Source organism: Triticum aestivum, chromosome 2B, assembly GCF_018294505.1.
Source record: "Triticum aestivum cultivar Chinese Spring chromosome 2B, IWGSC CS RefSeq v2.1, whole genome shotgun sequence".
In the NCBI taxonomy this organism is placed as follows: domain Eukaryota; kingdom Viridiplantae; phylum Streptophyta; class Magnoliopsida; order Poales; family Poaceae; genus Triticum; species Triticum aestivum.
In genome coordinates, this window is record NC_057798.1 from 691,793,347 (window position 1) to 691,816,192 (window position 22,846).

The window sequence follows — 22,846 nt, forward strand, 5'->3', positions numbered from 1 at the left end:
TTTAGTAAAACCTGGCCTGTTGACCTTTTTGCTTTTCCAGCGATATGTACATATCTAAGTAATTGTCGTTCTGTCAGACCATAATGAAAACGCAATTTCTGTTTTTCTTGAAGACGAATACGATATTGCTCCTTTTTCCCAGAATTGAATTTTTTTAAGATTACTTCCGGATTTAGGTGTTTTTCTAGTGAGTCCTAGTAAAGCTCCCAGACGGCGTATTTTTTTAAACAAGGTCCTCGATAACGGGACATGAAGACTCCTTTTTTATTTTATTGAAATTTCATTTTACACAATTAATTTCATTGTATTTACATTACAGAATACATCAAAATTAAAACTGAATTAAACTACGGGATAAACAGAGTAAAATCAACTAAAGTACCCCAAAAAATGGAATTTCATGAAAATCTTTATTTTATATATATATATATATATATTATTTATTTTATTGTTTTGTATCTAGCAAAATTGTAAGGTAAAAAACATAAAAGATCCTGGATTCTCCATTTAATTCGGAATAAAAGAGATTCTTGTTCGTAGAACATCGATAGAGAAAAAAAAGCCGACTATCGGATTTGAACCGATGACCCTCGCATTACAAATGCGATGCTCTAACCTCTGAGCTAAGTGGGCTTACATAACGGAAATAGTGTAACAAATAGAAATAGGTATAGTATAGGAAATCCGTAAAATCTCAGATATTAGTTATTAATCTTAGCTATTAACTAGTTCTAAATTTGAAGTTATACTTATAAAAATAAAAAAATACTAAAACTTCTTAAAGATAAAGTTAGCTTGATATGCTTAACTATAGGATATTAAAAAATAAAAATATAGAATTTATTGGTATTTTCATTCGATCATTATAGACTTTATTATTTGTTAATAATTTGAGGATTAAAATTTCACTAAGGGGAACATAGAGTCAGAGTAAATAAAATTGCTAATTTTGATTAGAAAAAAAGAATAAATATCAAGCGTTATAGTATAATTTTGAATACTATAAAAAAGTAAGACGGGAGGTGGGAATTAAACAATGGATACTTAAAAAAGTAGGTTCTACAATGTTTCAAGATCGTCGTGACAAGAGGATAAAAGATCTATGATATGATCATAGAGATGAATTTCTGAATTACGAGTTTGGCACAGAATTAAGATATTGTGGAAATTGTTTCACAACTAATACAGCCTGGAACACCATAGTGTGATGGTGTGTCTGAACATCATAACTGCACCCTATTGGATATGATGCATACCATGATGTCTCTCATTGAATTACCACAATAGTTTTATGGGTTAGGCATTAGAGACAACCACATTCACTTTAAATAGGGCACCACGTAATTCCGATGAGATGACACCGTATGAACTATGGTTTAGAGAAACCTAAGCTGTCATTTCTTAGAAAGTTTGGGGCTGCGACGCTTATGTGAAAAAGTTTCAGGCTGATAAGCTCGAACCCAAAGCGGATAAATGCATCTTCATAGGACACCCAAAACAGTTGGGTACACCTCCTGTCTCAGATTCGAAAGCAATAAGGGATTGTTTCTAGAATCGAGTCCTTTCTCGAGGAAAAGTTTCTCTCGAAAGAATTGAGTGGGAGGATGGTGGAGACTTGATGAGGTTATTGAACCGTCTCTTCAACTAGTGTGTGGTAGGGCACAGGAAGTTGTTCCTGTGGCACCTACATCAATTGAAGTGGAAGCTTATGATAGTGATCATGAAACTTCAGATCAAGTCACTAACAAACCTCGTGGGATGACAAGGATGTGTACTACTTCAGAGTGGTGCGTAATCCTGTCTTGGAAGTCATGTTGCTAGACAACAATGAACCTACGAGCTATGGAGAAGCGATGGTGGGCCCGGATTCCGATAAATGGCTCGAGGCCATAAAATCCGAGAGAGGATCCATGTATGAAAACAAAGTGTAGACTTTGGAAGAACTACTTGATGGTCGTAAGGCTGTTGAGTACAGATGGATTTTAAAAGGAAGACAGACAATGATGGTAAATGCCACCATTAAGAAAGCTCGACTTGTCGTTAAGATGTTTCCTAACAAGTTCAAGGAGTTGACTATGATGAGACTTTCTCACTCGTAGCGATGCTAAGAGTCTGTTGGAATTATATTAGCGATTACTGCATTATTTATGAAATCTTGCAGATAGGATGTCGAAACATTGTTTCCTCGACGATTTTCTTGAGGAAAGGTTGTATGTGATACAACCGGAAGGTTTTGTCAATCCTGAAAGATGCTAATAAGTATGCAAAGCTCCAGCAATCCTTCTAAGGACTGGAGTAAGCATCTCGGAGTTGGAATGTACGCTTTGATGAGATGATCAAAGTTTTGGGTGTATACAAAGTTTATGAGAAACTTGTATTTCCAAAGAAGTGAGTGGGAGCACTATAGAATTTCTGATGAATATATGTTGTTGACATATTGTTGATCAGAAATGACATAGAATTTCTGGAAAGCATATAGGGTTATTTGGAAAGTGTTTTTCAATGGAAAGCCTGGATGAAGCTACTTGAGCATTGAGCATCTTGATCTATAAGGATAGATCAAAACACTTAATGGAACTTTCAAATGAGCACATACCTTGACATGATCTTTAAGGTGTTCAAGATGGATCAGTCAAAGAAGGAGTTCTTGCCTGAGTTGTAAGGTATGAAGTTAAGATTTAAAGCTCGACCACGGTAGAATAGAGAGAAAGGACGAAGGTCGTCCCCTATGCTTAAGACGTAGGCTCTACAGTATGTTATGTTGTGTACCGCACCTAAAGTGTGCCTTGCCATGAGTCAGTCAAGGGGTACAAGAGTGATCCAAGAATGGATCACAGGACAGCGGTCAAAGTTATCCTTAGTAACTAGTGGACTAAGGAATTTTCTCGATTATGGAGGTGGTAAAAGAGTTCGTCGTAAAGGGTTACGTCGATGCAAGCTTAACACCTATCCGGATAGCTCTGAGTAGAGATACCGGATACATATAATGGAGCAACAATTTAGAATAGCTCCAAGTAGAACAGTTATTTGGAATAGCTCCAAATAGAACGTGGTAGCTTCATCTAGGAGATGACATAGAGATTTGTAAAGCACACACGGATCTGAAAGGTTCAGACCCGTTGACTAAAACCTCTCTCACAAGCAACATGGTCAAACCCAGAACTCATTGAGTGTTAATCACATAGTGATGTGAACTAGATTATTGACTCTAGTAAACTCTTTGGATGTTGGTCACATGGCGATGTGACCTGTGAGTGTTAATCACATGGCGATGTGAACTAGATTATTGACTCTAGTGCAAGTGGGAGACTATTGGAAATATGCCCTAGAGGCAATAATAAATTGATTATTATTATATTTCCTTGTTCATGATAATCGTTTATTATCCATGCTAGAATTGTATTGATAGGAAACTCAGATACATGTGTGGATACATAGACAATACCATGTCCCTAGAAATATAATTTTGACAATCTAAAGTAAACTAAAACAATGACTTAACTAAACTCACAGATACAGAGCTATCAAAGTATCAAAGGGGTGCAATTTAATAAAATAAACATGTAGATACAAATCTCTTTTCTAACTATATATATATATATATATATATCCATGAAGAATGTGCAACTACGCATAGAAAATAAACTTAAATGGATGTTTTAATTGATGAAACAAAACATATTAAACTCAACTATATTATGGTATCTCTATCGCATGACCATCATGTTTATCTGAATTGATAAACTTGATTTTTGTATCTTCTATATATTAAATCCTTGAGGAATTTCATTTCAGTTTCAGCATGAGTGGTCCTATGTTTTCTGTGTTGTGTTGTGGTTTAGCGAAATGTAGCCTTAAAGGTGCAATGTAGTTTAGCTATACTTCTGAAAGGGCAAGTGCTTTACCTTTGGATGTTATCGCGTCTACAATGATTCCAAGGCTTCCAAATTGCATTGCATGAATTGTTACAACATGAAGGTCATATATAAATAATTTGACTTTGGAAGGAGCCGCGGTACTTGAAAATGGACATGGCTAACAATTTCAAATGTAACTACTATAGACAACATTCTGAACAACACCATATCTCACTAAAGTTCCTATCATGAACTTTCACCTTAACTTCGAAATATTTGTCCTTCCTGGCGTAGAAACTATTAGCGAACACAGTAATACAATATTTTTGCTACAATAAAATAACAAAGAAATGATGGTCTCAGAGAACCTTATACTGAAACCATGATTTGTGTTCGTAGTAGTAAAACCTTGCAGGGGGCAGAGGATGCTGTTGGAGATATGCTTGGCCAAAGGGCATCACACAATGGCAGTTATTGGATCTAACACCACCATCAGTGTATACCCAAAATTGACGTTAAGGGAACTGGTGGGTGGCAAGAGGAATGAGGGCGCATATCTACTGCATTGTGGACACTGATGGTGTTTGTTATTGGTGGGAGGGGGTCGAACAAACAAACAACTTCTAGTAGAGATTTGGTAAGTGTTATTAATTGTTTTGCTAAGTGCGGGCAGACCACGACGTACCATTATGGAGGATTTGAATGATGAACCATCATTCATCAATTTCAATTTCTCTACTCCTATAGAAGACTCAGTTGGTGATGATGGTGTATCTGCCACCTGTCATTTATGACCATTAGATCTGCATCTAACGACTGTGATGTAAGTTGTGGCCTTTTTGCAACAATATCCCACTTCTCTGCTCTAATTTCTCTACTCCTATAAAAGACTTAGTTGGTGATGATGGTGTGTCTGCTATCCGTCATGTTTGACCACTTGGTCTGCATCTAACGACTGTGATGTAAGTTGTGGCCTTTTTGCAATAATATCCCACTTCTCTACTCAAATTTACAGAAAACCCCTTAGTATCTTGAAACCAACCACATTTCTCCCTTATCTCATCAAAACAGCCCAAGAAATATATTTTGAGTGAAACATAAGATATTTTTAGTGATATATATATATATATATATATATATATATATATATATATATATATATATATATATCAAAACTAGACTGTTTTCTTTCAAATTTTTGACCGTATTATTGTACTTTGGATCTGTTGCAACACATAGGCACATTGCTAGTAACAGTAGAGATTTCACCAATTTCCATTTAATAGTAGAGATTTGGTTGTTAGGAAAGGCAGAGATCGATGTATTAGGAAAGTATGGGTTTGGCATTGATTGTCACAAAATTGGACTTCATTGTTTGGTAAAGTGTTATCGGTTCCTACCCGTTTGTAACGTGGTTGGATAGGAAAGTTTTTATTGTAGGATGAAAAAACCAGTGTGAAGGGGTGGTGGTGGGAGGTGAGACAAAAAACCCAGAAGAAATGAAACAAGACAAAAAATAACCATGGATGGGAGGCTTTCAAGTGAGACATCATGAGTAGAGATTAGTAAGTTTTCGATGGTGTATTCGTATCCCAAGGTAGCTAAACAGGAGCTTATCAATCTCATGACCGAATAGTTGCGTGTAATGATTTTTGTACTCTTTGGCATATCCGAAACCGAGTAATTTTTTTGAGAGCTCAATAAATTTTTTGATTTTTTTTCAACATGGGGCGCACAAAGAAAAAGAATCCTCCTACGCTGGATAATTAAAATAACTGCCTGATCATAGGAGCTGTAAAAGTAGCTTCTGCCCTACGAATACTAGGAGAAGCAAATGTATTTGAAAAGGGTGCACGTTGAACATATATGCGGGTTAAGATAAATATTGCAGAAGGAGGTGTGCATCGTGTCGGCTCCTTGGAGGCATGGATGCAATCGCTAGTGCTACATCACGCTATGCTTGAGAAAAGAAGCACAAACATGATTAGGACCACCAAGAGAAGCCTTGTGCCACTTCTCTTCAATGTAAGCCATTGGCGTAAGTACTTAACACACATCACTTGGAGTACATATGTCGAGTACTTAAAAATCTAATCTTCAAGCTAGCCAACCCAAAGGAGTCAGTACCACATGTGAAGGCCATAAACCATGCTAGGAGATAGAAATTACTCTCAATTCGCTGTCACGGTAATTAAATTACGATCTACTTCTATTTGAGGCATATATAATTTTATGATAGATGAAGTGGAAGAAGGAACAAGGCTTGAAGGTGGATTAGCAAGCGAATGAATCTGATGAAGCTATTCCTCCACTAGAATAAGGGGGGCATGATCGCTGATTTGACCGGGTAGACCAGATGAGCGAGATTGATTGAAAGTGTTGTGCCAACTTGTGTACAAGATTTCTAGTGTAAAAAACGCTCTTATATTATGGAACGGAGGAAGTACATCAGAGACTGCACCACCCCGAGCATGTAGCTCCACCACGGTGGCAAAATACAAACATGAAGTAGTATAGATTGAAGCCATTAAGCAAGACCCTGAAACAAATAGGAGTTGGTCGGCGTGGGAGAGGACGATCTTGTTAATGAGCACCCTGAATCCGCTGTCGTGAACACGGCGGTCATGTCAACACTCAACACACAACTTTGGCCCAGGCAGAGGAGGTAAAAGTAAAATAAGACCAGTTCCATTCACATACACATATGAAGTCTGAGAAAAATGCACAAAACAACAGGGTGACAATGCTAAGGAAGATGGCATACATCACAAAACTAAACCGCGAAGGTTTTGAATTACCACCGGCTTTTGGGGTGTCCTTGATTAATCTGGGCGTGATAGTTGTTTTGCTACAGTTTTGGTCTGCCTCAATTTTTATCTCTTTGGTTTTTCTGCCAGTTTTCAAGCCTGTGGGGGTTGGTTCACCACTTTAGTGCTAGACTAGTAAGTTACACGTGCCTTGCACGAGAGAGTGAAGTGTGACCCAATATCGACACACCACATTATAATAGACAAACATATACATTTGGAGCCCGGCACAAAATAAATTTAAGTTGTAGGTTTAAGCCTGATCGCCCATCCGATTCGAAATCAAATTATAACTACATAATATTTGATGAATGTGGTAATACACAAAACTCATGTGAAACATATAAGAACAGTTGGGTACTCCATTTGCAAAGAAAATTGGAATTTGGGAAGATGTTGCATTAGCTTTGAACCAAAAAAATTAAAGTAAAAAATAAATGTCAATTCTTTTGGAAGAAAAAAAACTTGGGAGAACTGAAGTATGGAAGAGTAGAACAAATGAGAAGTGTATGTGTTATCTGCATAATGTACAATGCAAATGATAGAATAATCATGAATGTCATGCAAAATTGAAGTATGGAAGAATTTAGAACAAAGAAGAAGTGTCTTCGTTTTCAGCTTTGCTAAGCACAAGTGTGGAATCTTTCGGATTAGTAACATGTGGCAGAATCCAATATGGTGGAGAGAGTATCCAACGGTCAAGACTACTCGGATTTGCCACCTCTGAACCGTTAGATCGGCTCCATCCAATAACCGATATTCGAAGTTAATCATACACAATATCATGGTAAGATATAGGAATATAGATATAGATATTTTCATTCCTTCTGCGCGCATCTTGTGTTACCTGAAAAAAATTATGCCCGTACCTCTGGCGGTCTCTCCTTCTGCCCACCCCTCCTCTCCCCGATTGAGGCGGCGCCCTCCTTGCCTTCCCTCCAGGTGCTCCACATCTCTCAAGCGGCGGCGCCTCTCCTCTTCCCATCAGGGTCTTTCGTGCTCGCCGCTGCCTCACATCGGAGAAGCTCCTTGGTCTCTGGACGTGGAGGTGGAGCTAAGGGCACCTTGATCTCACGACCTGTCCTCCGAATGAATTGTTTTTCTTCGGACTTGCATATATACAGTTATCTGGCCCCACAAATAAACCGATATATGATTAGATATACATAACGTTACAGACATATACAGAGTCTTATACAACACAAAAAGACCATATACATAAACATATGTGCGAATCTTGGCGCAGATCAACGGCCCATAAAGTGCGTGCCTTGTTTCGTCCGAATTCAATCGAAGGAAAAAAAAAAACTTCGCGCTGAAGTTCATCTCACTGAAAAAAAAGAGAAGTCGCCGCTGCATTGTATATTGCTCTCCTCGGCTCGACTGCTCTGTTCTTCTTCCCCATCCCCGCACTTTCCTCCACCGACCATCCTCCGGCGAACAACCGCTTCTGCCGGATCTGATGGAGACCGGGATTGTGTGGCTGGTGCAGGCCATCCTCGGAACACTCCGAATCGACAAGCTGGATGCGTGGATCCGCCAAGCCGGGCTTGCCGACGACATCGAGAGGCTCCGGTGCGAGATCGAGAGGGCCGAGGTGGCGGTCAGCGCAGTGAGGGGGCGGGCGGCCGTGAACGAGCCGCTGGACCGGTCTCTCGCTCGCCTCAAGGACCTGCTCTACGAAGCCGACGATGTGGTCGACGACCTCGACTACTGCAGGCTCCAGCAGCAGGTCCAAGGAGGTACGCGTAGCCCCTGTAGATCCATCATATGCGGTACAAAGAGAGATTTCATCACATGCCTCACACTAGTTTGCACTTGGATCATATGCGCATTTACCATGTCAATTTGATAAGAGCAGCATCCCGATAGTGTATCGGAGGAGACCAAAATGCCACCGGGCAAAACAGCAGCTGTTCTGCTCTTATTTCTACCCTTCAGACTTCCCTAAATAGGCCCCATATATAACTCTATCCCTAAAGAAAATGGCAGGTCACATGATCATCTTTGATTCTTTTTCACTAATGCACTCAATAGCAGTGAAACAAGTAGGTCCAAATAGCACTGAATAGTCAATACCATGTGGGGAAAAAAAGAGGAACTGATAGAGCACTGGACACTGTCGTTAAGTGTTCACATCCGTGTTCTTTCTTTTCTTTGGGTTTGGATCAGGCGAACTGCCTTGCTCATCAAATAGGCACATAACAAATGGGCAAAGAAAAAATGGGCAATATTATTAATTATTACCACAGAAAAGCCTGGTCAAATTATTGTTCTACCTGGTCAAATTTCATTGGAAAAGTGGGCATATGATATGATCGAAGTCAAAACTTTTGAGAAGCATGTGATCAAATCCCTAGTCGCTCTCCCTACCGAAATGTGGCACGACACCCTCACCAAAGATTTATTTTTCTTCCAAAGTTTGATGGGGTCATCTTGTACAGATGAATAGTGATTAGTAGGAGTACTAATATAGTGAAGGATTTCGTAATTTAATTGGGGTCAACTTGTTAGCCACCGGCCTGCTCCCACTTTCAGTCCAGCGGACTCACAAACACACACGAAGTGAATTTGTGATTGTCCTCCACACCGAGTTAACTGAACAAGAGAGAACAGAGGAGAGAAAACAGAGTAACCTGTACACAGTAGTTTTTCAGGCAATGAATGCCAAATTTCCGTTCTACTTCTCCAGCAACAAATGCTAGTTTATTTATACATGGACACAACCGACTCTTAACAGAACTCTCTACAATCTTGTTGAGCTGGCATACATCGTTCTGGACCAAGTTCAGCACAACAACCATGTAATACACTCATGACAGTTCCAACAAATGAAACCTGTCACAAACCAACTTGTTCAGTTGCGCAACACATAGTACTCCCTCAGTCCGGAAATACTTGTCGCATAAATGGATAGAAATTGATGCATCTAGAACTAAAATACGTCTAGATGCATCCATTTTTCCGACAAGTATTTCCGGACTGAGGTAGTATATCAAAGACCAGAACAAGGTTTATACTAACACAACTGATCCCAGTACTTAAACACAGCTCAAGGGCCCTGTGTCTGTGCACGTGTGTGCATTTGTGTGTGTGTGTGGGGGGGGGGGGGGGGGGGGGAGAGTTTTTGTCAAGCATGCATGCTAATTCACCTCTTTTTTTTCTGCAGTTGCATGCGGTGATCCTGGCAGAATGCATGAAGCAGAGCGAGTAGATGAGAGATCGAGGGGAGGTGATGCTAATATACTTGGTACCAGTGGTGGCAAGAAATGGTCCAAAGCATGGTGTGATTTTGATATCACAGAGGAAAACAACGGAAAGCCTGTGAAAGCAAAGTTTAAACACTGTCAAAAAGCAGTTAAATGCGGAAGTGACAGAGGGACGTCAATCTGGAACAACCATGTCAAGAGTCAGGGTTGTAAGAACTCCAGAGCAACTGACCAGCCGCCAAACTCTTCATGGTACATATTTTAAAGAGTAACATATGTTTTCCTCTGGATCCTAAAAATTTACATCCGCGCACCTGTTTTCATTTTCAACGTTTTTTTAACTTATATAATCAACCCATTACTGTGATTCTAGTAGTTGTAAAGTATTTTATCATTGGGGTGGATGTCCACCCGATAATCAAAATGTATTTTCTCTATAAAAGAGTTGTAAAAATAAAAATAAGAAAACATTTGCATGTATACATTGTGCTCTGAGAGGTAATAGGTAACCTTGGACAATTTTATGCTAAATGTGGCCATATACGTCCTTCATAAAAAAGATGTTCTGCTTCAACCATGAAGATTGGAGAGTGTGTGTGTTCAGAGTGCACAAAATTTCTCTTTGTACAGAATGCATACGGGCATATTTGTATACCAAATTATACAATACATGTTATAGCATGATGTTTGTCTGGACAGTATTTCACTTTTTTCCACAGCATTTTGAATTGAAAAAATATTGCATTTCGGATAGCACTTGGAGAAAAAGTTGCATTTCTAATAGCCAATCTACAATGTCTCTTTTTATTGCAGCACCTGTGATGCTACTGCAAACGCTGCACCTGTTGTAATTGGTGATTTGTTCAGCAGAAAAAAGGAGAAGAGACGAGGAGTTGGCACAAACCACCGCAGCTAACATAAACCTTTGGCACAAGGCAGATTGTTTCAATAGGATACAGGAAATAACTCACCAGTTACAAGACATCCTAGAGGATGTGAGTGGTGTTCTCAAGATGCATGGATCGGCCTCTATTACAAGCTCAAATGATGTGTGCCCAACAACATCAAGTCTTAATCAGCAAAAAGTGTATGGGAGAGATTCAGAGATGAGCACCATCATAAAGATGATTACATCTGATAAACATGAAGGTGTGTCTGTACTGCCTATTGTAGGCATTGGAGGAGTTGGCAAGACAACTCTCACACAACTCGTATATAATGATCCAACAGTAAAAGAGCAGTTTGAACGGAAATGGCTATGGGTGTCAAACAGCTTTGATGAAGTAAGGCTTACAAGAGAGATGTTAGACTTCATTTCTCAAGAAAGTCATGAAGGAATAAATGATCTTGCGAAGCTTCAGGAGATCTTGAAGGTACATATGGAGTTCCACTCGGAAAGGTTTCTGCTCATTTTAGATGATGTCTGGGACACTCTGGATGATTACCTATGGAACAAACTGTTGTCTCCAATGCTATCAACTCGTGTGAAGGGCAATGTGATTATTATCACAACTAGAAATTTCTCTGTTGCACAAAGGATAGGTACCCTTGAACTGGTCAACTTAGGTGCTTTGGCAAATGATGATTTTTGGTTATTGTTCAAATCATGTGCATTTGGTGATGAGAACTACGAAGAGCATCAAACTCTAGGCATCATCGGGCATCAAATAGCAGAGAAGTTAATGGGCAACCCGTTAGCAGCTGGATCTGCAGGAGAACTATTAAGAAAGCAGCTTACTGTTGATCATTGGAGTACCATTTTGAAGAATGAATGTTGGAAATCCTTGCAACTAAGCAGGGGCATCATGTCTGCTTTAAAGCTTAGCTATGATCAACTACCCTACCATCTACAACAATGTTGCTCATACGTTTCTATATTTCCCTACAACCATCAGTTTCTTGGTGATGAGTTGGTCCGCATTTGGATTTCACAGGGTTTTGTGAAGTGTAATCACTCAGGTAAGAAATTGGAGGAGACAGGACATGATTATCTGACTGATTTGGTAAATCTAGGCTTCTTGCAGCAAGTTGAATGCAAATACGAGAGCATCCGTTTTCGAGATGAAATTTTTGTCATGAGATTCCATAATCGAGTTGTAAGAGAAGAGCCATTTCAACGCGGACAAACTTGCTATGCTATGTGTGGCCTTATGCATGATTTTGGACGGGTGGTTTCAAGAAATGAGTGTGCAATTATAGATAATCTATGGTGCAACGAAATTTTGCCAACTGTACAACATTTGTCAATAGTAACCGACTCTGCATACTGCAAGAATCAGGATGGAAGGATACCACGTAGCTACAAGTTTGAAGAAAAATTGAGAAATACAGTTACATCAGTAAGAAGATTGAGGACACTGGTGTTAATTGGGCAGTATGACTCTTTTTTCTTCCAATCCTTTCAAGATATATTCAAAAAGGCACATAATTTACGTCTGCTGCAAATGTCTGCAACAACTTCTGATTTTAGTTCCTTCGTGTGCACTTTAGTAAATCCTACCCATCTTCGCTATCTGAAGGCTCCTACGCCAGGAGTGGCTTTACCTCAAGTTTTGAGCAAGTTCTACCATCTTCAAGTATTAGACACTGGCTCATACATTCATCCAATGATACCTAATGGTATCCATAATCTTGTGAGCCTGCGTCATATTGTTGTAGAAGGACTATCCTCTTCCATTCCTTGCATTGGTAAAATGACATCCCTTCTGGAGCTACATGATTTTAGGGTTCAAAATACTAGCAGCTTTGAGATAACACAACTTCAGTCCATGAATGAGCTTCTGCAACTAGGTGTCTCACGACTTGAAAATGTTACCACTAAAGATGAGGCTGATGGAGCAAAATTGAGGGACAAAATACACTTAGAAAAGCTGCGCTTGTCGTGGAAGTATAATGATCACAGTGGCAAAGCAAGAGAGGTGCTCGAGGGTCTTGAACCACATCCAGGCTTGAAGCATCTGCGGATATTTGGGTACAATGGTACTACTTCCCCAACTTGGCTTGCCAGCAATTTTTCAGTTACCTCTTTGCAAACACTTCATCTAGAGGATTGTGGAGAATGGCAAATACTTCCATCTTTGGAAATGCTTCCGTTTCTTACGAAGTTGACGTTGTGCAACATGCAGAAAATAATGGAAGCAACGTTTCCTTCATTGGAGGAGCTGGTTTTAGTTGAAATGCCAAAGTTGGAGAAATGTTCCTGCAGTTCAATGTGGGATATGAACTCTAGTTTAAGAGTACTGAATATCAAGATATGTAGTGCACTGAAGGTGTTTGATTTGCTTGATGGGGGCATTAAATTCGAAAGCAAGCAGAAATTATGGTTGCCCGGTCTTAGAAAGCTAATTATCTACGATTGTCCTCACTTGAAAGTAATGCACCCTCTTCCACCTTCAACCATATGTTCTGAATTGTTTATCAACAGAGTTTCAACACTGCCAAGGATGGAGGGATCATCCGGAGAAACATTAAAAATCGACGGTCCAATTTTTTTACATGATGGGTGGTTTTATGAGATGTGGACACAGGGGCCTTAAGTACTTGTGTATCAGATATTGCCGGAATCTGATGTCTATTCCATTTGAAGGTTTTCGTCAGCTAGTCTCCTTAAAGAGTTTGGAAATAAGCAATTGTGGAAAACTTTTCTCTGTAGATATACCAGAGTGTGCCCATGAAGATGTGGTAGTTGCAAATTGTACTGCCCTCCCATCTCTTGAAAATCTCAGAATTTATTGTTGTGGTATAACAGGGAAGTGGCTATCTTTGATGCTGCGACATGTGACGGCTCTAATGGTGTTAAATTTATGGGACTGCCCACAAATAACACAGTTATCAATAGAAGAGGGAGAAAACAGTCAGTCAAATCTTATCTCAACCCTGCAAGCTTCTTCATCAGGCTATTCAAATGACTCATTGACAAGCTCAGCTCCAGACGGACTCTTGCACATTCCGTTAAATGTCCTCTCCTCTCTCAAGGAGATGGAAATTAGGGAATCCCCTTATCTAACATTTTGCCATAGCAAGGAAGGCTTATCTGGATTTACCTCCCTCGAGAAGCTAACAATTTGGTCTTGCCCTGAGCTGCTCTCATCTTCAGTGCATATTGATGGAAATGATGGCCAAGTGAATGGAAGTTGTCTCCTCCCTCAATCACTTGGACATCTCATGATAGCCGGTTATTCTCGAGCAATGCTGCAACCATGCTTTCCAAGGAATCTCACCTGCCTAAAAAAAGTTCCAAATATGGTACAATAAAAGTTTGGAGTCTCTACAGCTACAGTCATGCACGGCACTGGAGGAGTTGCATATTTGGGGATGTCCATCGCTCGTCGCACTAGAGGGCTTCCAGTTCCTTAGGCATTTGAGCTTATTCAGCACCCCCAATTTGCCACCATTTCTAGAGCATGTGTCAGGGCAAGGTTATGAGCTATGCCCTCGATTGGAAAAGCTTGTGACCAGTGACCCCTGTGTCCTTACCACGCCATCTGCAATCAGCTCACATCCCTACAACGCTTAGAACTTCGAAGTTGCGAGAGTGAAGAAACACGGCTAACGGATGAGCAAGCAGGAGCGCTTCTGCTCATCACGTCCTTGGAAGAGCTCCAGTTTTGGAAATGCAGGTATCTCGTAGATCTTCCTGCGGAGCTGCACCGCCTTCCCTCCCTCAAGAAGTTGGAGATCGATAATTGTCACCGCATGTTGTGGCTGCCAGTAAAGGGCCTGCCACCTTCGCTGGAAGAACTGAATATAACCTGCCATGGCGGTTGCAGCAAGGTTCTGGCTACTCAATGCAGGTGGCTAGCAACAAGAAAGCTAAAGGTCAAAATTGATGGAAAATATGTGAACTGATGACTGGGTTAAGCACATACTTTTATCCATGCAACGCATATCGCTGAGTTGTTTCAAAGGTATATACTTCTACCATGATCATGCTATGTCAGAGTTGCACATCACAAAGTAAGCAATCTCGTAGCAGGCATGCCACTCATTTATTGCTGCAGCTTGCAGGCGCTGTGTCTTCTGGATAATGCAATTGTATGCTCTGTGACAGTGTTCAGTGCAAATCTGTTTTTCCTGCATCACAAGCTTATGTTTGGAAGGCCAGGCTTAAGTGCATTTTTCTTCCTTGAGCCGGTACTACTTTTTTTCCTGGAATGTAAGAAATGGAAAGCAGTTGGCAGGACTTAAGAAATGGACTTCCTCTCATATCAACTGAAAGCAGTCAACAGGCGTCCTTCCAGTCGGTTCTGCTGTTATTCGCCTCATCTAATGAGCTCAAAAGGATGATTAATTTGCATCTGGACTACAGGCGGATCTGCATTATATCAATTCTGATGTTGATTCACAAGTTGGAATCATGGAGCTCTTCAAGACCTTCCTTGCTGCATCATACCAATTCACTCGGCGATAATGCAATCCGGAACCCGAGCACAGATTCACCCGTTGAACAGTAAAAAATTATTAAAAAAATATCAAAAAATTCCTTTTTTCTTTGTCGTGCAAGATGCTCCTGTGCGTGAACGCAAACTTTTGTGAAGGTTGGACATTCGAGGAGTGGAGGGATGGTTGTGCAGCGTTCCTCTCGCATGTAGCTGCCGGGATCATGGAAATCTTGTTTTCACTTGCTATCTCACCTTTTATCATTGTAATATGTTGAATCCTCTATAACACTAAGCTCCCTAGTAGTTTTAAAGAGCCCATATTCAATTGAAGTCTTCAATTAAAATTGGGTCACTTAATTTTGACTAGGTCAACAATTTCTCAAAGCTCTCTCCTTCAATTCTTTTATACTACACATTATATGCTTTCTAACTTTTAAGGCCTCAGAATTAATTGAGGTGTTCAATTTAGAATTGGGTCATCCGATTCTTCGATTCTTTTATACTACACATTATATGTTTTCTAATTTTTATGCCTCACAATTAATTGAGGTGTTGAATTTAGAATGGGGTCATCCGATTTTGACCGGGTCAACAATTTCTCAAACTCTTCTATTCAATTCTTTTAATTCACTAGGTTACCTAATTTTGAAGCTCTTTCATTTAATTGAGGTATTCAATTTTGAATTTGATTTACGATTTTGATCGGATTAACGATTTTTTAAATCAATGAGCAACAACTGGCCTATAAAAACATATCAATCACACGCATCTTCCCACCACCTAGAAAAAAAGAGCGCAACCATATAATATTGTAGCACTAATATAGTACATGCAACCACCGACAATGAATTTTTTTCATATAAATATAGGTTGGTTAGCGGATAACACGGAATCACACCACAAAAGGCCCACCAAATCACCGCATTATAAACAAAAATAAAACACACTTATGACTTGATGGTTTCATCTGAGCAAATGGAACCGTGGAAAACCTCCCTGTTTCTCTAAAACCAAAACACACTCTATCATCTCCCCCACCTACCAAACTAAATATTTCATCAGTTCCAAAATATAAGGGGTATTAGATTTTTAGAAAGTCAAATTTCTTTAACTTTGACCAAGTTCAAGGAAAAAATATCGACATCCACAATATTAAACAAAAATAGTATGGAAATTCATTACATGGAATCTAAAAATACCGATTTGATATTATGGATTTTGATATATTTCTCTACAAATTTGATCAAATTTAAAAGATTTGACTTCTCAAAAAAGTAATAAACCTTATATTTAACATAGTTTTTTTTAGGAAACCCAACAACAACAGCAAAGTGCACCCAACCCTTCTAGTTCTTCCTAATTTTGCACACAACAACAAATCCTATGCAAGACATTGTTTGTTGATGTCAAACTTTTAATTTACCCTGTTGCTAGCATTCACAAATGAAAAGGTGTATAAACAACATTTACGTTTCCCATGGTGGTGAACTATTCGCCTTCACGAAAGACCTTTGTGGGTGAACTACAGCAATTCAGAATCATAGTAAAAGAAAGACATATGCTAGAGATTGAAATCACATTTTCAGATTCTATAGAGCTAGCACAAATGAACAATACATTGTCACGCGAACCTAGAACAACAGATTGTCAGCCAAAGCTAGTTAGATAATGAGGACCCTGATAGACCTAGCGTATCTAAGCGAAACATATATATAAGCAGGAGCAAACTGCATATTAATATTGGGCTACCACAATGCAATGCATTGCAGTCTAAGATAAGAGCCCTGCTTGAGACGGCTATGCCAATGCAATAGACGGACACACATCAGCTGGCGTAACTGCCGTCTAGCCTGCGCACCTCCACCTTGAGCACATGGCGGTCGCCGCCGCCGCCTTGGCCGAGCGCTCGGAAGAAGCATGTCTCGCCGACGCGGAGGTGGTTGTCAACGCAGAACTGGTGCCACCCGTACCGGAAGGACGTGCGGGTCTTGCCACGCACAATGTGGACGTGCTTCAGGTTCACCATCCACGACTCGCCTCCCATCCGCAGCAGCACCTTCTTCCTCTCCGCGTACCGATGCGCCACGCTGAACCCCCGCGGCACGTTCTGCGTCGATCGGCGGCGACGGAGACACGGAGTTAGTTACAGGGACGAAAGTGCGCGTGTGATCGAGTAGAGTAGGGACGCTCTCACCAGGTACTGCCCATTCTTGGTGACAAAGTGGCATTCCTTGAGCATGACGACGAACTGCGACGGCGGCGCGTCGACGCCGACGGTGTTGATGTCCATTCCCTCCGACTCCGAGCTGCCGCTGCTGTTCACCGCCTTAGTGATGGGTGTTTTGCCAACTCTAGTCCTTGGCCGCAGCCTTCTGTCACATGCCCTCTGTTCTGTTGATGTGGCCTCTGCTTCCTTCGATCCCTTTGGATCAGCCCCGTTGCTGCTTCTTTTGCCCTTGGCTGCCAATGTCTCCTCCGCTCTAACTTCAACTTTAACCTGATCAGGCAGCATCTCACAGCTTGGTTCAGAGTCCGCTCCAACTTCAACTTTAACCTGGTCACCCAGCATCTCACAGCTTGGTTCAGAGTGAGTAGCAGAGGAATCCTTGGAGTGTCCCTCGGTGGCCATTCCTTGGTCGAGATGCTGAGGGTGAGGCAGAGCGTCTACTTGGAGGTGCCAGGTTTCGTTGGCCCCGTGGAACTGGAATGCATCCCGGACGGCCATGGAGTCGGCGAGGTGGAACCACGCGCCTCCCTGGTCAACCTGCTCAAGGCAGCAGCATTCAACATGGGACAGCGGCCATGTTAATTAAAATCGATGGATCAGCCAATTTCCGTGATGGATTGGACAGTACCTTGACGGATTGGACGGCGATCTGGCCAAAGTTGGGGAAACATGCGGCGTGCTCATGACTCACTCTGCCTGGTACAAACCAAAAAAGGAAATTAACCCAAGATTGGGGTTTTGTCAGCTCAGGCCGAAAAGAATTGATCTGATTTGATTTGCAACCGAGAGGAATAGCCAAGATTTGTTCTAGAGGCAGGAGGATTGAACCATCGCAAAGCCAGCCAGCCGGCGGTAGACAAGCAAGAAGGTAGAGAAGCAAGAAAATACGCACGCTTGAGGTCGGCGACGGTGGTGGATGCGGCGGGGAAGGAGACGGCTAGGCGAGTGCCGAGGCTGGCGACGTCGCCGGCGGCCATCTGCCCGATCTGATTCTCCTCTCCTTTCCCGAAATGGCAATTCCTCCTTGCTTCCTTGGCTCGTTCTGTGTGCGCGGGCGCGAGTGGGTGAGTGAGAGACAGGGGAGTGAGAAGGGAGGAGGGGAAGGAAGGAAGGGAAGGGGATGTCATGTGACCCGCTGAAGCTCCTCACTTGTACGCTCACACTTGGGTGGTTGGTTGTATTCAGATGCACCAAGTACACAAACCATTTAATTTATTGAGAGTACGATGACACTTGTACTGAGCTACGAAGCAACATCTGTGATTTCCCTGGCCATAGCAGCAGAACACCACATCTCTCTTTCCAATTCCTATTTTGTTGTTTTATTTTTTTAGGTTGGCAACCCAGCGCTCATCTCACCACTTAGACCGTCTTTTTGTCGTCACGCGAGAACAACCCCCGCGTCCCTCCCCGCGCGGCCGACTCAGGAGGAGCAACCAACTCTAGCCGCCGGACTCACCGCTCCTCTCTTCCTCCCCTCCCTCGCAGCCGGAGGATGCCACCTGTTAAGCCCAAGCGGCCGATAGCGGTGGCGGGGGCTCACATCGCTCTCTCATGGCGGCTAAGTGCGCAGGGACCCCAGGCGTGCGGGGGCGCGACCCCTATCTAGGCCAAAGCAGCGCGGTGCCGCGCCTGCTCCCGCTGGTGGCATGGGGCTGATGGGTGGTTGAGGCGGTGCCACGCCTGCTCCCGCTGGTGGCATGGGGCTGATGGGTGGTTGAGGCGGTGCCTGCTCCCGACGGTGGCTTGGGACTGATGGGGGGTTGCGGCGGCGCCGATGGGGCACCATGGAGAGCTAGGTGGTGTTGAGCTGGGACCTTTGTGTGCGGGCCGGTCTCCGACCAAATCCGGTCAGATTTGGTGCCGGAGGGCCGGCGTGCGTCAGGCTCTCTGCTGGGAGGTGGACCGCGGTGGCTGGGAAGTGTTGACCACGTGTGTTTGGCTCTCTGTCGGAAGGCGGTCGACAGCAATACAGTCCACGCCTTAGATGGTGGTGATCAAGATCCGGTCGACCAGTGGGGGTGACCGTTGACTGTGCTGCAGCGACCTCCTACGACTTCACAACGGCGATAGTCGCCGAAAGATCTTCGAGAGTGTTCATCTTTCTAGATTAGGGGGTTGCCTTCAGTGGTGAGATGGTTGTGCAGCGGCGGTGGTCACATCGCCTGTAGCTGTTAGGATCGCCTGAAAGTGTTGGAGACAACACTTGAGTGACTTTCATGGGGTGCTACTCGAACACCTAGTCTCGAGCTCTGAGGTGAAAGCTCAGGTCTGGCCCGAGCTATTTACACCTGGCAATGGCGTTGTTGTTTTTTTTCTATGTTGTTACCTTATTGAAGACATCCGTCAAATATGCTCGAATTGATTCTTCAGGCTGAAAACCTAGATTCTGGCCTTGGTGGTTGGATCCGATGAAAACGACGATTGAGTGTCGCTCCCTTCCTGAAGATGTTGTTGTTAAAGAACCTTGTTGTTCATGTGGTGTCATGAGATGGTTGGTGTGGATATTGTCATTGCTAGAGTTTTGCCGATCACGAATCTGATTGCTTTGGAGCTTTTTTTCCTTGCCTACATATAGTTTTGGTTTTATATGACTTTGTTAGTGATGGCATGCTTTCATGTGTGTGCATCTTAATTATGCAAAGGTTGAAGGGTCTGCTCATTGTGTTATGTATCTTCTAATACTTCATTTTGAGTCAATAAATCCTACACTTTGTCATTTTGGGGGGCTTGCATTAGGGAGTACTAGATGATGCCCCGCGCATTGCTGTGGGAATATTTTGTACTCCCTCCGTCCGAAAATACTTGTCATCAAAATGGATAAAAAAAGATGTATCTAAAACTAAATACGTCTAGATGCATCCCCTTTTATCCATTTTGATGACAAGTATTTTCGGACGAAGGGAGTAATATTTTATTAAGGTTTTGGTTACATGAAATCAATATTTGGAATAACCATTTTTTGAAGTATATAAGGATTAAATATAAATATCATAATAGAATGGGTTCTACATGCATGTTTGCATGTTGAAGTGGATTTTTAATATCCATAGTTGCATGTTGACGTGGGCCTTTTACTATGCATGTTCAATGATGAGGTGACATACTTGCATGTTGAAAGAAATATGTTAGTGGGGGCTAGCTATTTAGATATAGAAGATTCGTTGCTACTAGTGAGGATTTCAATGGGAGTCGTCGAAGGACGTCCTCAAACGTGTTTGCGGAAAGCAGCCATCCAATTATATTCATGAAATGTTCGTCTCTTGTCCAATGAAGAGAACAGAGAGAAAGGAGGAAAAAAAGGTGGCTGAGTTGGTGTGTCCGTGGTGTGTTCGGACGTCGCTAAATTGCCCCTTAGTTTGGTTCAGGTTTGTGGGATTTCAGACGTCCAGACAAGTCATGGGCATTTGATGACTCCCGTTGGATGGCAACAAAATGTCCAGATATGCTGTTGTGGACATTTTGTGGATGATTTGGTGATTCCCACTGGGATGAAATTTTAGTTTTTTAATATATTTTCTTTAGTATTAACCGACCAAGCTTATTATTTTTGACCTTCTAGGTTTTTTTTTTTTACATTTTGTCATATGTCTTCTCGTTTATGTGCAAATTTATTTAAGTCGTCTTTATATTTCACAGTCGAGCTTTCTTAATAGCATACGCATTATGTAAATAAATATGTTCTAAATATTTTGTGTATTTAAATTATATGTTTTACTTGATATGCATGAACAGTCGGTGACCATTTGATGTGGGTTAAAAAAGTATAAGAATCCATCATTTTCCATATGTAGTACAGCGAAAGATATTACACCAGTGCGACTTATTTACTCACTCCTTTCCATCCCAGTGCATAAATTGAGTTGCAAGCTATAGCTCTTGTGACTGCAGCGGTGACTTGGTTACGTCGATTACTTCAGAAGTTCCATATGCCCCGTTACACTACAGCTACTACATTCTTGTCCAACGGTATACCATGTGCTAGTGTGAAAGATCAGGTTATTAATTTGTGTGTGCCTCCATCTTCTCCTCGTCTTTTGGATCGGCACTGATGGCAGGGAAGCACAAACCAGCGAGCGGGATGGGGGAGATAGCCTCGGCCGGCGGGGAGCTCTGCGCGACGTGTTCATCCATGTCTCTGGCTTTATGGCGACATGACCTTCGCCGCCAACAAGCATGAAAGAAAGATGGGGGAATTTTCTGGCTGCGAGCCTGCGATGGGGGATATCTTTTTTTAGGGGTGAGAGACGGGGGATATCTAGGGGGACCTCCTATCTGCCGCATTGCGGCAGATTGGCGGGGCTTCGCATAGGTTAGGCTTCGTCTGGGCCGGCCCACGCAGGAGCAGCCTGTGGTGGAAAAATACAACGCAAAAAGAGCAGCCCTACATTCTTGTCCAACGGTATACCATGTGCTAGTGTGAAAGATCAGGTTATTAATTTGTGTGTGCCTCCATCTTCTCCTCGTCTTTTGGATCGGCACTGATGGCAGGGAAGCACAAACCAGCGAGCGGGATGGGGGAGATAGCCTCGGCCGGCGGGGAGCTCTGCGCGACGTGTTCATCCATGTCTCTGGCTTTATGGCGACATGACCTTCGCCGCCAACGAGCATGAAAGAAAGATGGGGGAATTTTCTGGCTGCGAGCCTGCGATGGGGGATATCTTTTTTTAGGGGTGAGAGACGGGGGATATCTAGGGGGACCTCCTATCTGCCGCATTGCGGCAGATTGGCGGGGCTTCGCATAGGTTAGGCTTCGTCTGGGCCGGCCCACGCAGGAGCAGCCTGTGGTGGAAAAATACAACGCAAAAAGAGCAGCCCTCACCCAGGACTCGAACTCACGACTCAACGCTAACAGAGACGGTACCTAACCACCAGAGCTGATCAGCACTACGATTAAATATGCAATGCGAGGTCTTTTAGCACTAAGAATACCGACAGATAAAAAAAATTCTATTTTTACGAACATTTAAATAAAAATATGAATACTTATAAAAGAAATTCTGAACAATTTACAAAATACACGAACAAGTATTGAAAAAGTTTCCCAATTTTTGGATCTGTAACCAAATTTCAAAATGGAAAGAACGTGTGAATTTGTGAACAAATTTTAAAAAGTGGGAACATATTTTCAATTACATTTTTTTGACAAACATGAACATTTTTTGAATTTGTGAATAAATTTAAAAAGAGGATTTTTTCGAATTTATGAACAAATGTTCGAAAAATGAACAAAAACAAAAACATTTTCGACAAAAGGAAAACTTTTTTGCATCTGTGAACAAAAAACCGAAACTCTGAACAAAATTTAGAAAAAGCGAACATTATGATCACTAATGGAATTTGTGAACAAAAATTGAAAAGTGGA

The 22,846-nt window shown here is 41.9% G+C and overlaps 1 protein-coding gene, 1 non-coding gene and 1 pseudogene across 2 annotated transcripts; 1 reads left to right on the top strand and 2 right to left on the bottom strand.

Annotated features, from left to right (window-relative positions):
- Positions 1-560: 560 nt before the first annotated feature.
- TRNAT-UGU (transfer RNA threonine (anticodon UGU)) lies at positions 561-633 on the bottom strand. The gene has a single exon. It is a non-coding gene; the product is annotated as a tRNA-Thr (tRNA).
- A 7,371-nt stretch (positions 634-8,004) lies between these two features.
- Positions 8,005-15,592, top strand: LOC123046760 (putative disease resistance protein RGA4; annotated as a pseudogene).
- Positions 15,593-16,886: 1,294 nt separating this feature from the next.
- Positions 16,887-18,648, bottom strand: LOC123042111 (uncharacterized). Its single transcript, XM_044464633.1, has 4 exons — positions 18,374-18,648; positions 18,110-18,177; positions 17,449-18,018; positions 16,887-17,361 (listed from the first exon to the last, which is right to left on the bottom strand). The coding sequence occupies exons 1-4, from the start codon at positions 18,606-18,608 to the stop codon at positions 17,080-17,082; spliced, it is 1,155 nt and encodes a 384-aa protein (XP_044320568.1). The 5' UTR covers positions 18,609-18,648; the 3' UTR covers positions 16,887-17,079.
- Between the last annotated feature and the right edge of the window lie 4,198 nt (positions 18,649-22,846).

Excerpts from the sequence above, each read along its gene's own strand:
- LOC123042111 (XM_044464633.1), bottom strand. The coding sequence starts at position 18,608 with ATGACATCCCCTTCCCTTCCTTCCTTCCCCTCCTCCCTTCTCACTCCC. Across the intron at positions 18,178-18,373 it reads CACCGTCGCCGACCTCAAGC|GCAGAGTGAGTCATGAGCAC; the intron begins GTGCGTATTTTC and ends GGTTTGTACCAG. Across the intron at positions 17,362-17,448 it reads CCAAGAATGGGCAGTACCTG|AACGTGCCGCGGGGGTTCAG; the intron begins GTGAGAGCGTCC and ends CGATCGACGCAG.